Source organism: Aythya marila, assembly GCF_965140915.1.
Source record: "Aythya marila genome assembly, chromosome: 10".
Classification (NCBI taxonomy): domain Eukaryota; kingdom Metazoa; phylum Chordata; class Aves; order Anseriformes; family Anatidae; genus Aythya; species Aythya marila.
In genome coordinates this window covers 2,734,683-2,748,096 of record NC_139051.1, presented here as the reverse complement: position 1 = coordinate 2,748,096, position 13,414 = coordinate 2,734,683, and the positions used below count along the sequence as shown (strand labels likewise).

Here is a 13,414-nt window from a genome sequence, read left to right as displayed (position 1 = left end):
TCTTCCCTGCTCCATACACACCCCCCACCACTGAAAAAAAAAAAAAAAAAGTTTTTAAAATGTCTGTCTTCTTGCGGACTGCTGTTGGAATTAGAAAAGGAGGAGATTTTAAAAAAGCAGTTAATTGGTAAACATGAGAGGTCCTCGATCTACCCATCAAATAAAACATATAAAGCATATTGCACTGTGAAATAGCATTTCAGCTTGAACCAATTTGAAAAGAAATGTGTCAGGGCAGTTCAACAAACTGCAGTGAAACATTTCAATTACCAGAATGTCAGCATTGTTTGTTTAGCTTGTACTGAAACCTTCCAGAATATCCATTATTTTAAATAAATAAAAAAAATAAAAGTCCTGCTTGGGGAGGAATCATGACAAAATGGATTGAAAATCCCAAATTTTGTAGTAGTCTACTAACAAAGGAGAAGATTGATGTCACTTAAGTTTTATTTAGCTGAAGTCAATATGCAGTCTAAGGTAGTTATTTACTTTTTCTTGGCAGGCACCTCTATCTCAAATGAGATGCCTAACTTTTAGATGAACAAAGCAGGGGGAATGAAACACCTACAGTGTTTGAAAAAAAGAAACCTGTACTGAAGTCACGCTAGTTGAGTCGCACAGGCAAAGAGAAGCTTTGCTTGTCATGCTGGTTTGTGCCACAAACCACCCTGATTTATGCACCCACTGTTTGCAGATAAAGATAGTATAGACATTTGTATGCTGGTAGCAAGTTTCATATGTGAAGTATTTTCTTATGCTATTCCAACATTTACCATCCTATTCCCAGCTTTCTACAGCAATGTGGTGAAGTGAATAGGAATGGGATATTAATATTACTATTATTTTATATTTTAAGTCCAGTTTTCGAAGCCTGGATTAAGTGTATTTCCATTTTATTCTTTTGCTTTTCTACCACAAGAAGCTTTGCATAGCTTTGATGATATGCCTTAACCCTTCTATCTTATCAATGTCTTTGTGCTTGTAAAGAAGTTCATTTCCTATTTTAGTTTTTAAATAGAGCACTTGAAGTGTGGGCATCAGCAATCAGAGCAATTCCAGATATCTTAGACACCATCGCTGTAAGTCAACATGAATACAAATTAAGCTTCTCCCTTGATGAATTTCTAATTTTGCTTAGGGAACCAATGGAATTGATTCCACATCTGCTAAATTTGATTAATCACTTCAGTTCCATTCCTTGCTAACAACTAAACTGACAGAAATCAAAGACATGGATTTACCTGTCTGCTTTCTGTGTTTGGTCTAAGTTTGCATACTAAGATATGAAAACTCCTGCAAAACCTGAGCCTACTGTGTAGAATTGCTTTGTTTTTTCATCTCTCTGGCCATGCTAGTACAATGTATTTGTTGCTAACTGGATAAAACCCATCCTTACCTTCCCAATGGAATGCTGAGAACTGCAAGGAGCATTCTGTATTCTGGCTAAAAGTATCTCACATTCAGATTAAAATGGTCTTCCTTTTTTTTTTATGAATGATAACAGAAAAGATATTGCAAAAGACCTGTAAGGGTGGAGATAATATACTTTCTGAACATTTATTTGCCAACAGCAGTTCTATTTTTCTGTTTTCACTGTTGCGTGTAAGTATAAGTATACAAGCATTTTCCCAGGCTTACTTCTCGATAATGTCATTGAATCTAGCACGATCATAAACCATGACAATACTCACTGAAGAGTGAGTAAAAATGAGCAGGAATGTTTGGTGATCCAGCAAAACTGCTAAAATTGGCATTACAAAAAAAAAAAAAAATAAAAAAAATAAATCTTTACAATCAAAGGAATGCAAGAAAATGCCTCAGACTGACCTGAAGTACCTCCAGTCTTTCCTTCTTTGTGTTTTTCATGCTTCTAGTTAATTCTGTCTTTTCCCCCAAGAGGAGACGGAAGGCAGGGGAGGAGAAAGCTTATAACTGTGTGAAAGATGAGGAAGGAGATACAGGGGGAAGGAAGAACGAGAACAGAGGAGGGGAAGAAAAAGAATATTTTATTTTTCTTAATCTTATTTTCCTTTGTTTTCCCCCTTTCTTCTTCTTCTGTTATCTTTCCATTTGAACTCAATCCACTGTAAAGTAATGAGAAGGCAGGAGGGGCCCCCCATTGCTACTTGACCCTATGAAACTCTGGCAGGCAGAAGACAGAATATTAGTGCAGAGGAAGACATAAGAAAAGGGCTTTTCTTCTATTTATTTTTTTTTTCTCTCTCCTTAGAGAGTTTCATAATGGAACAAGCCAATAAACTTAATTTCATCATGTATTACTGACTGCTTAATGTAATACTGTTTAGCACATCAGATAGCGTGAGCATCAAGTAAGCAAATGAACCATATGTTCTCATGTTTAAGGAAGAGTGACAACCTGCATGATACTGAATTTATTACAGTTTCCCTTCTGTATGACATCTCTGTAATACAATTTTAAATTGTTCCTAGTCAACTCCTGGGAACCTTGTTAAGGTGAGCCTTTCCGAGGGGCTGTCCTACATGCTGAGATGTCCCAAGCAATCTGTCACTCTTCCATGTCATATGGAGTTGTAATAAACTAAGCCCCAGTGAGTGTCAGTGTTGTGCCCTCTCTCCCTTTTAGTTCATGTTCTGTCCCTGCTTCATGCACATATTCTGATTGATGTTTAGGATTTGATCCAAAGCCAGCTAATCTCACTGGAGCTTTTCCATTGACTTCAACAGGCTTTGAATCAAGGTTCCTAATTAGGAGTTCACGCAAAAAATAATGAGAGAATGCAACCTTCTGTGATCCTCTTCTAGTCCAAGTTGTACTGCCATGCACATCATTACTGTTGCACTTATTCTTGTGTGTATTGCCATAGCATACAGAATTATGAGCAGTGGATGAAAAGCATGCTGTGCTGCACTGCACAAACAACAAATAAAAGATTCCTGATGGAAAAAATTCTGACCTAAAAGCGATGTGAGAGGAAACGGCTAGATCAGGGTGTGTTGGGGATGTGATGTAAAAAGACGCAATAGGATGTTATTGATTGGCATGATAGGTAAATGGGTATCTCTTGCCAGTTATGCTCTAGATGTGGTGAATGAAAAGACAAAGAATTTCTGGGATTTTTCTTAGTGTGAAGAACTACATGAGACTGAGTACAGGAAACAGCACCTTGAAAATGTGGCTAGTGCTTGGTCAACATGAAGGATTTGTAAGAGGATACTAACACCTCTGCTTTAGCATGTGCTGGAGCTTGAATACATGGGAAGTTATTGGAAATCAAATTTTTTTACAAAGAAATACCAATATTTTACTATGTCTTTTCTATGAAAACTAAATATATTTTCAAATTTTCTATGAATGGCAGAGTTGCTTAAGAGACTCATACAAGAGGTAGCATATTAGTCATACATAAAAATGACAAAATATCTATGTTCTGTGTTACTTCAAGAAAGGCCGTGGGTCTAAGGCTTCAGTGTCCAACCATTATAGGTCAAGTTAAGCGCAAATTCTGCAGACAATCTGGGGATTGTCGCAGAGTTTCCTGCAAACCAACAAATAGCCAAGTCAAGGGGTACAGAAAGCTGGAAGTAATGAGACCTAAAGACACAAGAGCAAGGAAATGTACAGAGATAAGAGTGGTCAGTGTGGAAGCTGAAATGATCAAAGATGAATGAAGTCAGGCTAAGGAGAAGAGCAGAGGAATTCAGGGGATGAGCTCAGAGAGAACATCGATGGCAAAGCAGCAGTGAGAGCTTCTCACTGAAGAACGGGGATTTTGGTCCTTCCTTTTTTGTTCTCTTAGGAATTGTTTGCCCAAGCTTGGGAATTTGGACTACTCATTCCAAAATCCCTTTCCTGATTTGATTGTTAAAAATTAATCACTTAGACATTAGAATACACCTACAGCAAGAGCATTTCCAGTGCTGCACATCTAGTATGTGTATGCGTGCACGCGAACGTGCTGGTTCAGGGTTTCTAAAAACAAATCAGCACCACGCTGTGTACCTGGTGTCACTTGCTGCTAGTATATATGGAATAATTTAAAGTTAACTGCAGGTTTTATTGTACTTTTATTTTTGAAATACGTTCTGACAAGCAGATAGGGAAAAAAGATTTCTCTAAGTGAATTAAACTCCCACACACAGGGTAATTCAGGGCCTTAAGTACTGTTTAAATTCCACTTAAGTCCCATATTAAGGTCTTAGTTTTACATCTGGAGTGAATTTGGTTGTATGAATGGCTGCCTCTGAACTTCTGATAATATCTGAATCATAAAAATAATGATTAATAGTGGGATTTGGTTGAATAGTAGTAGTGTGGGCACACCAACTTGTGCTGGAAGAACTTTTCTCTGATGTACCAGAGCTGTAAAGATCTTATAAAAGCAACAGAATTTGTTGGCAAATAGAAAATATGGCAACCTTTTTCTCTCACAATTCAGGTTATTTTCTACTTGGATTCTCACCACAGAATTTTGCAGTCTGGCTCCTGATCCTTTCCTTCTTAGTGTATTACTTTACCACTATATTTTTTTTTCTACTATGAATGTTCACATTGATTGGTGTACAGCTAGATAAGTGCCATGTTTTTTTATGCCCTGTCCACAAAGTAGACTTGTAACTAAGAGATACCTTTTTGGCTGGACTTGCTAAGGTATGGCTCTTGTCTCAGTCTAGTTTATATGAAATCTCATGACATCAACTGTTTAGATTTCAGATAGGATGAGGACAGACACATGGGAGAGAAGAGCCATAAGTGGGCCATATCTGTGAAATACGACATGAGAACAAGTTACTATGGGAAAAGGCAGGGTAGTGTTTTCTTTTTAAAAATTATTGCAATGATTTAGAAAGCTGAAGAGATTAAAACATTTGGGGGGTGTTATCTTTTGTTTTGGTCCATTATCAAACTAGCTGTTTGTTTGGCACGTCCTTCTTTCCTGTATGCATAGAGGTGCTGCTGCCCAGTATTCCACAGCTGAAAGTTTTGAGACATAATACTACAATAGGTTTAGGCACATATCTACAAACATGGCGTTTTTTCTACTTTTTGCTTTGGCCATCATGTAAAGACATTTGCCTGCCTCACATTTATCATGAGTATATTAAAGACAGCATAGCAATTATTGAAGTTTTATGTTAATGAGAGTACAGTCTCCTGAAAATATTGTAATTTGTCTCGAAGCTTCACAATGGAGTAAAACTCAATTCGGATATCTGTAGATATTTGCATAAAATAAATATTTGTAGTTCCAAATTGCAAAGATTCTATGCAAAAATAACGTTCATTTTTAGGAACATTTAGAAATTTGGGGAAACAGGAATAGTGTTTCATTGACACCTTTTACCATTGCTAATGGTATTCTAAGATGTTATTTCTAAGATGTTTTAATAAGACTATTCAGATAGATTGTGTAATTTTGTTTTGATCTAAATAGTTAACACAGAGTTTAATGGCATTTATTTTATTTCCAGTTAATTGTCAATCAACTATGAAGCTCATTTATACCAGCATGCAGATAAGGAAAATCTTCATTTAAGCATAGTTTATTAAATGGCAATAGTATTAGCATACAAATTACACTCAGAATAGGATAAACAGGTACAAAGATCATTAACATATAATACAGACAGTTGGATCTCAGATGGGACTCAGTGGGACCTTTTCAAAAATACCAGAGCTGTCATCAGCAGGTACAATTCATTCACTCAGTCAAACTTTACTCGCATTTACATCTGCATAAATCAGTAGGAATACTGAGTCACTTGAGATCTGTGCTCAAGTGGCTGTCCCTTGCTTGCTTCTCCTTGTGCTTTTTAATTCAGCCTCTCTCATGCTTACCGATCTTCGCAAAATTAGAAAAGTCAGTTATTGTCTCAGCGTCTGCTAGCATACCGGAAGACATTTATAAACAATAGCTTTTCATAGCCTGTGAAAGCAACGGTGGTTTTGCTCTTGAGCACTAAAGTGAGACTGCGAAGACATGGTTTCAAATAGGATTTCTCAGATAATAAAAATTACTTTGCCTCTGATTTCATCAGATCCAGCATACTCCCTTTTTATCTGCACAGTGCCGTGATGATGACTTCAATAACATTATGAGGTGTCAGACACTTGATGTTAGAGGCAGACAGGAGAAAAGAAGGGTGAATCTTTATATCAAGTATCAGGGTTACTTTATTTTGAAAGGAATTATTTTATGCCCTTGAAAAGATAACTGTACTACTGGAAGTACTGAAATCTGCAGACACAGGTTTGAATCACCCCTAGTATTACACCAGTGCAGCTCAGCCGATTTTGATGGAGATTTCAAAGGCATTTGCTGTATTGAATTAATGTAATTGACATCCGTGAATTAAAATTGTACATCTCTAAAACAGATAGGCTGAACAATACAGCAGTGCACAAAACACTTCAAAATCTAATGAGTTGACACCTCTTTCTTTTCTCAGATTTTATTTTTCTATCGGCCTTGCTAAATACATATTATTCTTTCATGCTCTTAAGATCAAAGCAAATAGCCATCAACAATCTTTTGTTCACATGAGACAACACTTTCGGAGATGGTTTGTTTGGCCTGGTTAATTAAAAGCTGTACCTATCATCCCTGCTTGATTTCTCAAGTTCTTTACTTAAAAAGTATGTGTGACAATTTTAATGAGCTCTCACTTCTTCCCAGTTTCATGTCTTCTGCAGAAACATTGCAAACTATTCTTTTGAACATTATGCAGAGTTTTGACTCCAGCAGATCTTGGGTAGCCTGTTTTCCCTTCTCACATAGCACTTATCTTCCACATTAATGGAGTGACTCAGAGAGGACAAGGACACCGATCAATCCCATGAAATTACCAAGTTAAAAGCAAACAAAAGGACATCACTTACACTGTTCTTAAATGGGGAAAAACTTCTCCCAAGCTGGTATGTGACTGATAGTTTATGGAGACTCAAATTTCTTTGGATCAATTCCTGAAATCAGTCATAATCCTGCTCAGAAAGGCACCACCTCTGGAGCCAAACCCTGGACTGGGGCTCTCCTGGGTATGTCCTCAAACTGGGCTATGACAGCTGTTTTATACCTGCATGATCTACTTGAAGTGAACTTCATCCACCATACCCAGCTCTTTGTGGGGCTGGTTACATATGGAATGATATTTCAGAGCATTTCCAATCAGCTCGTGTGTGCTGGAACATTGTATGAGTTTATTTCACCGGATTTTCATCTCTTCATTTCCTCATGGTGTCTTTACTTAATTGAGCTATTTACCCAGAGGTAGCACCTGCATAATTCAGGCAGGAACATCAGCATCAGCATGAGCCTGAAAAGCACTGAAGCATTTTGTAAGTTGGAGATGCCTACGCAATCCCTTGCTGCAACAGGACTTCATGAACAGCTGTGTCCCAAGTAGCTCCTTTCATTCTTCTTTCTCCTCCTTTACCAGCAACATATTTATCAGCTCCACTGCAGATCTTTTGATGTTTGTCCCTTGACAAACACTCATTTACTTATGGAGTAAAGTCCTTTTTTTTTTTTTTTTCTGGCAGAGAAAACATTCTACTTGCGCTATACTGGGCAAGTTAACTTTTCTGTCTTGTCACAGTACTTGAAGTTACCTTGTCTCCTGATGCAAATGGTAAGAATTATTATCTATAGCCTTTGTGCAGTCTAAAATGTTGTGAAAAGTAACGGTTTTCAGCGAGCCTTTCAGCAGGTGAGACATGCATTTCACAGCTTCTTTTTCAATCGTTTGTAAGAGCTTGATCTGAAGCCCATTAAAGCAAATATTCCCATCGCCGTCAGAATCGCAGTATTTGGAAGATAAATGGAAGAGGACAGAGTGCAGCCCCTCCGAACCCACCCATGGCACAAAGTCACAGCTGTGAGGAAGTTTATGTCAACTTTGCCGTTCCTGGCAACTGGGTCAGTATTTCGCACAGCTTTTTTTCCATGCATTTGAAATGCATTATGTTGATTTTCTGCTGTGTTCCGCCTTCTCATCCCTCTCCTGACACAGACCTTGGTACATCTGGAAATCACTTTTTTTTTTTTCCCCTTTAATTCTCTTTTCTGCTAGCTAATTACTCCGGATCTCATTGTGTTTTTACATAAATTCTGCCCGAGTATTGTATTTACAGCTAGCTCCCTAATTGTCTTTAGGTAATGTGACCTCTGTTTCAAGCAGCTCTGAAGCTTTTGTTAGCTCATGGCTTGTCTTTGCTGAGCTCTGTTTTGATCTGCTGAAAGAGCCGGTCCAGCCCCAGCCTGCCCAGTTGTGGAAGTATTACTTCAGAACAGCATTTCTAAAGATCAAACATTACCTCATCAGCCCTTGAGTGGGTACAAACCCCTCTTAGTAAATAAATCATGAAGCTGTGAATTATTCAGATCTCAATTCCTAGCAAAGAATACATAAGAAAAAAAAAAATTAAAAAAAAAAAATGTCTAAGCTAGATATCACTAAACTTCAGTGAAAAAGCCATAACCAGTAATCCTTAGAGGGCTAAGCACAGAGCTTGTGCATTCAAAGATTCTTCCCTTTATTACTGTGTATCTTTAAAGACTCTTTTTTTTTCCTGGATATTTACTTATAGTGGAAGCTTCTGGGGACCAGGATTGTCTGGTTTTGTCTCATGCCCACTTCTAGATTCCAGTCTGTACGTGGAGCTTTTAGGTACAACTGCAGGAAAAATAATAGGGCATCAATATTTGATGGTGAGAGAGACACTAAGTTGTCTCATTATATCTTATAATTCAGGTATACAATTTATGAGCATTTGCTGATCCACACTTGAGAATCTGTTGGCACCATAATAAAGCCAGCATACATTAGCTAACCAGTCAATTGAATCAAGTATTTTATCACCAGCAGTTTCTGATGACAGTGTTTTCTTGCGGCTGGTACAAACTGGTGTGAAGAAATGCATCATTAATGCAAAGAACATTGCAAAGGCAGAAGTGAAAAACCTGTAAGTGTTTCCTCATATTTAAACCCACCTTTGAAATATTGTCCTCGGGTGTCTCCCCACACCAAGGAGATGCACTTATAACCTCTGGTTTCTTGCTTATTCATCCTTCCTTGTCTGAAAATGTTGTATGGTTGATACATCATTATATTAAAAAGTGTAGTTTGTTGATTTCTATTTTGCTCCTCTCCGATATATTTGAATATATGATATTAATATATGGATATATTAATGTGGATATATGATAGATTATTAAACCCCAACTTATTTTCTCATCATACTACAAATTGCAGGCAAGCAACTACTGCAGTACCTGGTGATTATTGCCAAGGTAACAAAGATTTTTCATTCAAACCTGAATCCCTTCCCCTCTCAGCTCCACAGCCCAGTGAGAGACACTGAGGGGAGCAGGGGCCACATGGGCACACTGGAGGAGCTGGAAGGGCAGGAAAGTGTCCTCGCTGCCATGCAGACATCCCAGCTCAGGGCTCCTTGCTCCTAAATCTGCCCCTGAGCAGGGGCAAGTCTTCTACACAGTCAGGACTTTACAAGGAGAGAAATAAAGGGAAGAAGCAGCATGCATCACAGCTGGTGACAAATGGACATTGCAAGGTGAATTCAATCAGGACTGAGGCACAGTAAGAGCATCCTGCTGGTTCAGCAGTGGGAGCAAATGGAGGGGGGATGGAGCACACGACCTCCAGAACAGCACATGCCCACTGTCCTGCCCCCATGGTTGTGCTCCCCTCCATCCAGCATCAGCTGGACACCTTGTGTCTCTGCTGCAGCCCCTGCTTTGCAGCTCCCTGGCAGGGCTGCAGGCCAGGTTGGCTTCTGTGTTTCGACACAGGGTCAGAAATCTGAGTCTGGCGCTTCCCTCTGTCAGCTGCGAGGCTCGGAGAGGGTAATGGGAAGCAGAACAAGGCCTGATGTGTGTTACGCTTATAGCTACAAGCATATAAATACAAGAGTGGAATACAGCAAGATGCTGTGATGGTTTTTGTGATTTAACAGCTATGATAGTACTGCCAGCTTCAACTTCTGCTCTTGTTATTGTTCGTTTCCTTTAATAATTCATTACATCATCCAATCTTATGTTGTCAGTAATAAATATTAAATACCCAAGCTGTGATGCATGAATTAGATATTTTCTTTTTATAAAAGGATTCTTGTATTAGATTTAAATGTCAATTAAAAGAAGAAAATAAAAGAATAATGCAGTGCTTCTGTGAGCACTGGAATGAATGAAGCCTCTTTTCTCTTGGATTTATGACTTACATCTGGATTTTGACAGATCTAGGAAAACTGCTTTTCCCTGTTAGGTGCAGATTCTCTGATGACTACTAAGCAGCGTGCTCACACGGTGGCCACACTGGTAGGAGGGGCTCTACATGGAAACCCTAATCCCATTTTCTTGAGACTTCAAGGAACTTCATGACTTTTGGCTCACTGTCCTTCTGAGCTCAGAAAAAAATAACCAAAACATCTACCAGAGGCAACAGGTGGATGGAGGAACTGACACAAAATAAAGAAAATCTTATCAGATAATATTATTTTCTGTCCTAAAGTTCATTGCCCAGATAAATCACTTTTCATTTTGAGACTCTCTACCTTTGATAGATGCCCGTTCTGTGTATTTGTGAAGGAAATCCCCAAACCCTGAAGCTCTGTCCTTGTGTGTAAAAGCAAAAAGGTTCCTGGCATGCCAGGAAAGCCTACCTAAAGAAAACTTAAGCTGAACACTGCACTGGCTTATATCCTAATGTATCTCATTGACAAGAAGAAGCATGTAAACAAGCTTAGAAATTAATTTTGTCCATAAAACCCAGGAGTGGTTCTGAAATTACTATTAAATGCAATTTACCCAATCCTCAGCAAACTGGTGTGAACAGCATAGTGACTAACAAGGTGATTTGAGGGCCCTGTGAGACAGCGGTGTATTTGATTTGGCTCCTTGGCTTGTGAGATGGCATTTCAGCATCTCAGCTAGTCTGCTAATGTCTTTTAATAATCCTGACAAAATTGCACAGGCAGCTGGCCTCAGACATAACATTAGTATAGCATCAGAACATTGAGATCTGGAAAAAAAGCTCCCTATGGTAAAATATAGCACAATTAGGTAACAAGTTGGGTCTTCCTTCATTCTCTTGAGACTCCTAATTTTACTGCAAGTGAACTAGATAAGTTAATGGTCAATTCCAGTATGTCAATAGAACTTTCCCAATATAGAAATCAATAACAAGAAGAGGTGAAAATTAGTTGATACATATTCCCCATGCTGTAGAAGAGAAAAAAACATACTGGAGGCATTTAAATATTAGAAAAAGACATTCAAATTTTGTAACAATTCCTGTAACAGAAGTATTTTTTTCTTCTTTTTTTTTTTTTTTTTGTGTGTTTGCTTGTTTGTTTTCCCAGGATCGTCTTCCTGGAGGATGGCAGTCTCAGGCTCTACAACATCACCAAGTCAGATGCTGGGGTGTACACTTGTATAGCAACAAATCAGTTTGGAATTGCCAGAAATTCAGGGAGCCTGACTGTGAAAGGTACTTTAGTATTTTTCTTTGGGTTATGAATATTAGAAAGCATTTTTGCTGTTGTTGTTTTTTATTTTTATTTCACTGGGATGCCCAAAACTGTGCCAGTCAGTATTCCAATCAATAGTGACAGGTTTTTACTTGCAGTTTACAGCTTAAAATGCTTGCAGCAAGGGAAACCTCATGACCACACCAGCTTGATGATCAATTTGTTTATCAGCAAGGTCTCCCAAGATATCAACAGAAATGTACAGTAGCATTAATAATGATATTTGCACTGCAATACCATGTTGATGTCGCAGACATGGGCTGCACTGTTGCAGTTTGGTGGCCCCTGTGCAGTGTGTTTACATGAATTTATTCAGCTCATTTATTATTTCTATCCTATCTGAGATTCAGAAGAGACTTTAAAGCTGGGGTGTAAAAAAGAAATAAGACACTATGAATTAATCTGAAAATCAGGTGGATTTATTTTCTTCAGCACAGATACATGTTGCACAGATATACATTGCATATGTTGCATCCCCACAGATCTGAAAGCCACCCACTCCTCCTCTGCGTCCCAGCTGCTGCATGCTACTTTGGCAAAAAAACTCTAAAACAAATCAGAGCCAAGTGAAAACTATTCTTTATGTCTTCACTTGGCTTTTGACTCTGAGTATTAAAATGTCCATCTTCCACAGCCCTTCCCCAGTCTAATTGCTGCATTAACAATAAAGTAAAGAATCTTTTAGAATATCTTCTCTGCTTTTAGACTATTTTGTTTTCCTGGATATAGTCTGAAAGTATTTGATTTTTTGTTTACATTTCCCTACATTTTATTTTTGCTTCACTTAAACCATTTTGACAGTTAGCTATAGAACCGTGTAACTAAGCAAGTCTTTTTCTGAAGGAAGAATGAGGAACATCCTCTTTGCACATTATCATTATTTTCTTCTTCATAATGAATATGGACTAAAATTTAAATTCTCTCCTTCCAAAGAAAACAACTTGTCTCTTTGAAAGTCTTTAAAAGTGAGCTCTTCTCAGTATGGGTGGTTATAAAAAGCCAAACTGTAAGTCCTCTAAGACAAAATGACTGGTGGGAACTCATGAGGTACTGGATAGTGTAACTACAAAGTTAGTACATAATCCAGGAAGGTGGGCACTGGCAGAAAAGGAACTTTTGTGCAAGGTCCCACGTGGGTGGCAGTCCCTGCTTGCTGCAGTGGGCATCATTTGGGCACACGGCTTTGCTCAGCTTCACCTGGCCTGGTTCCAGCACAGTGATGCTCTGGAGGGTGTGCCTTCCCTGCATTGTTTTCACACATTTTTGAAACACAGATAAATGCATCATGGAAGACATTAAAGTCTATTACATCCAAAGCAGTCCTTTGCTTCAAGTTTTTGCTACGCTGATGGATGGTCTATCTCCGTTAGTAAAAAAGTGTTAGAACCAACTTATATCTCAGGTGGGCTAGTCCAGAGCTAGAGGACATAAAAAGAGATACTGATACTGTTTGTGTAGCTGTACCTGTGAGCAGCATGTGAAATGAATGTGCTCTATATCCTCTGATGTTTTATCAATGAGGGGAAAAAAAAGAAGGAAAACAGAGACAAACTTAACATGTTTTCTTTCTCTTTGTTCATGCATGATCTTTTCAATGCAGATGTTTTCTTATACATGTATTCATATTTGTTGATTTTAAATGAGAAGAACAAGTTAAAATATGGAACTTGTGAGATTATAATAAACATATTTATCAGTTTTGCAAAAGAGCTAACATTAATAATGGTTGCAGTTACAAGAAGAGCATGTTATTAAATACAATTTGTAATTCTGTCTTTTTTTTTTTTTTTCCCTGTGACTTCAGAATGTTTACTGTAGCCTGCAGGAATGTCCTTCTTCCTAACCTACTGCAGCTGTCTAAAACTGCTTCATACTCATACTATGAAAGAG

At 38.2% G+C, this 13,414-nt stretch overlaps 1 protein-coding gene across 1 annotated transcript in view; it reads left to right on the top strand.

Moving 5' to 3' along the window:
• CNTN6 (contactin 6) overlaps positions 1-13,414 on the top strand; it is a gene marked incomplete at both ends in the record, with an annotated part of 116,297 nt that overhangs the window by 83,978 nt on the left and 18,905 nt on the right. The window contains one exon of the mRNA XM_082768564.1: positions 11,357-11,484. Coding sequence (XP_082624690.1) covers positions 11,357-11,484 — 128 coding nt within the window. The remainder of the gene's footprint in view (positions 1-11,356; positions 11,485-13,414) is intronic.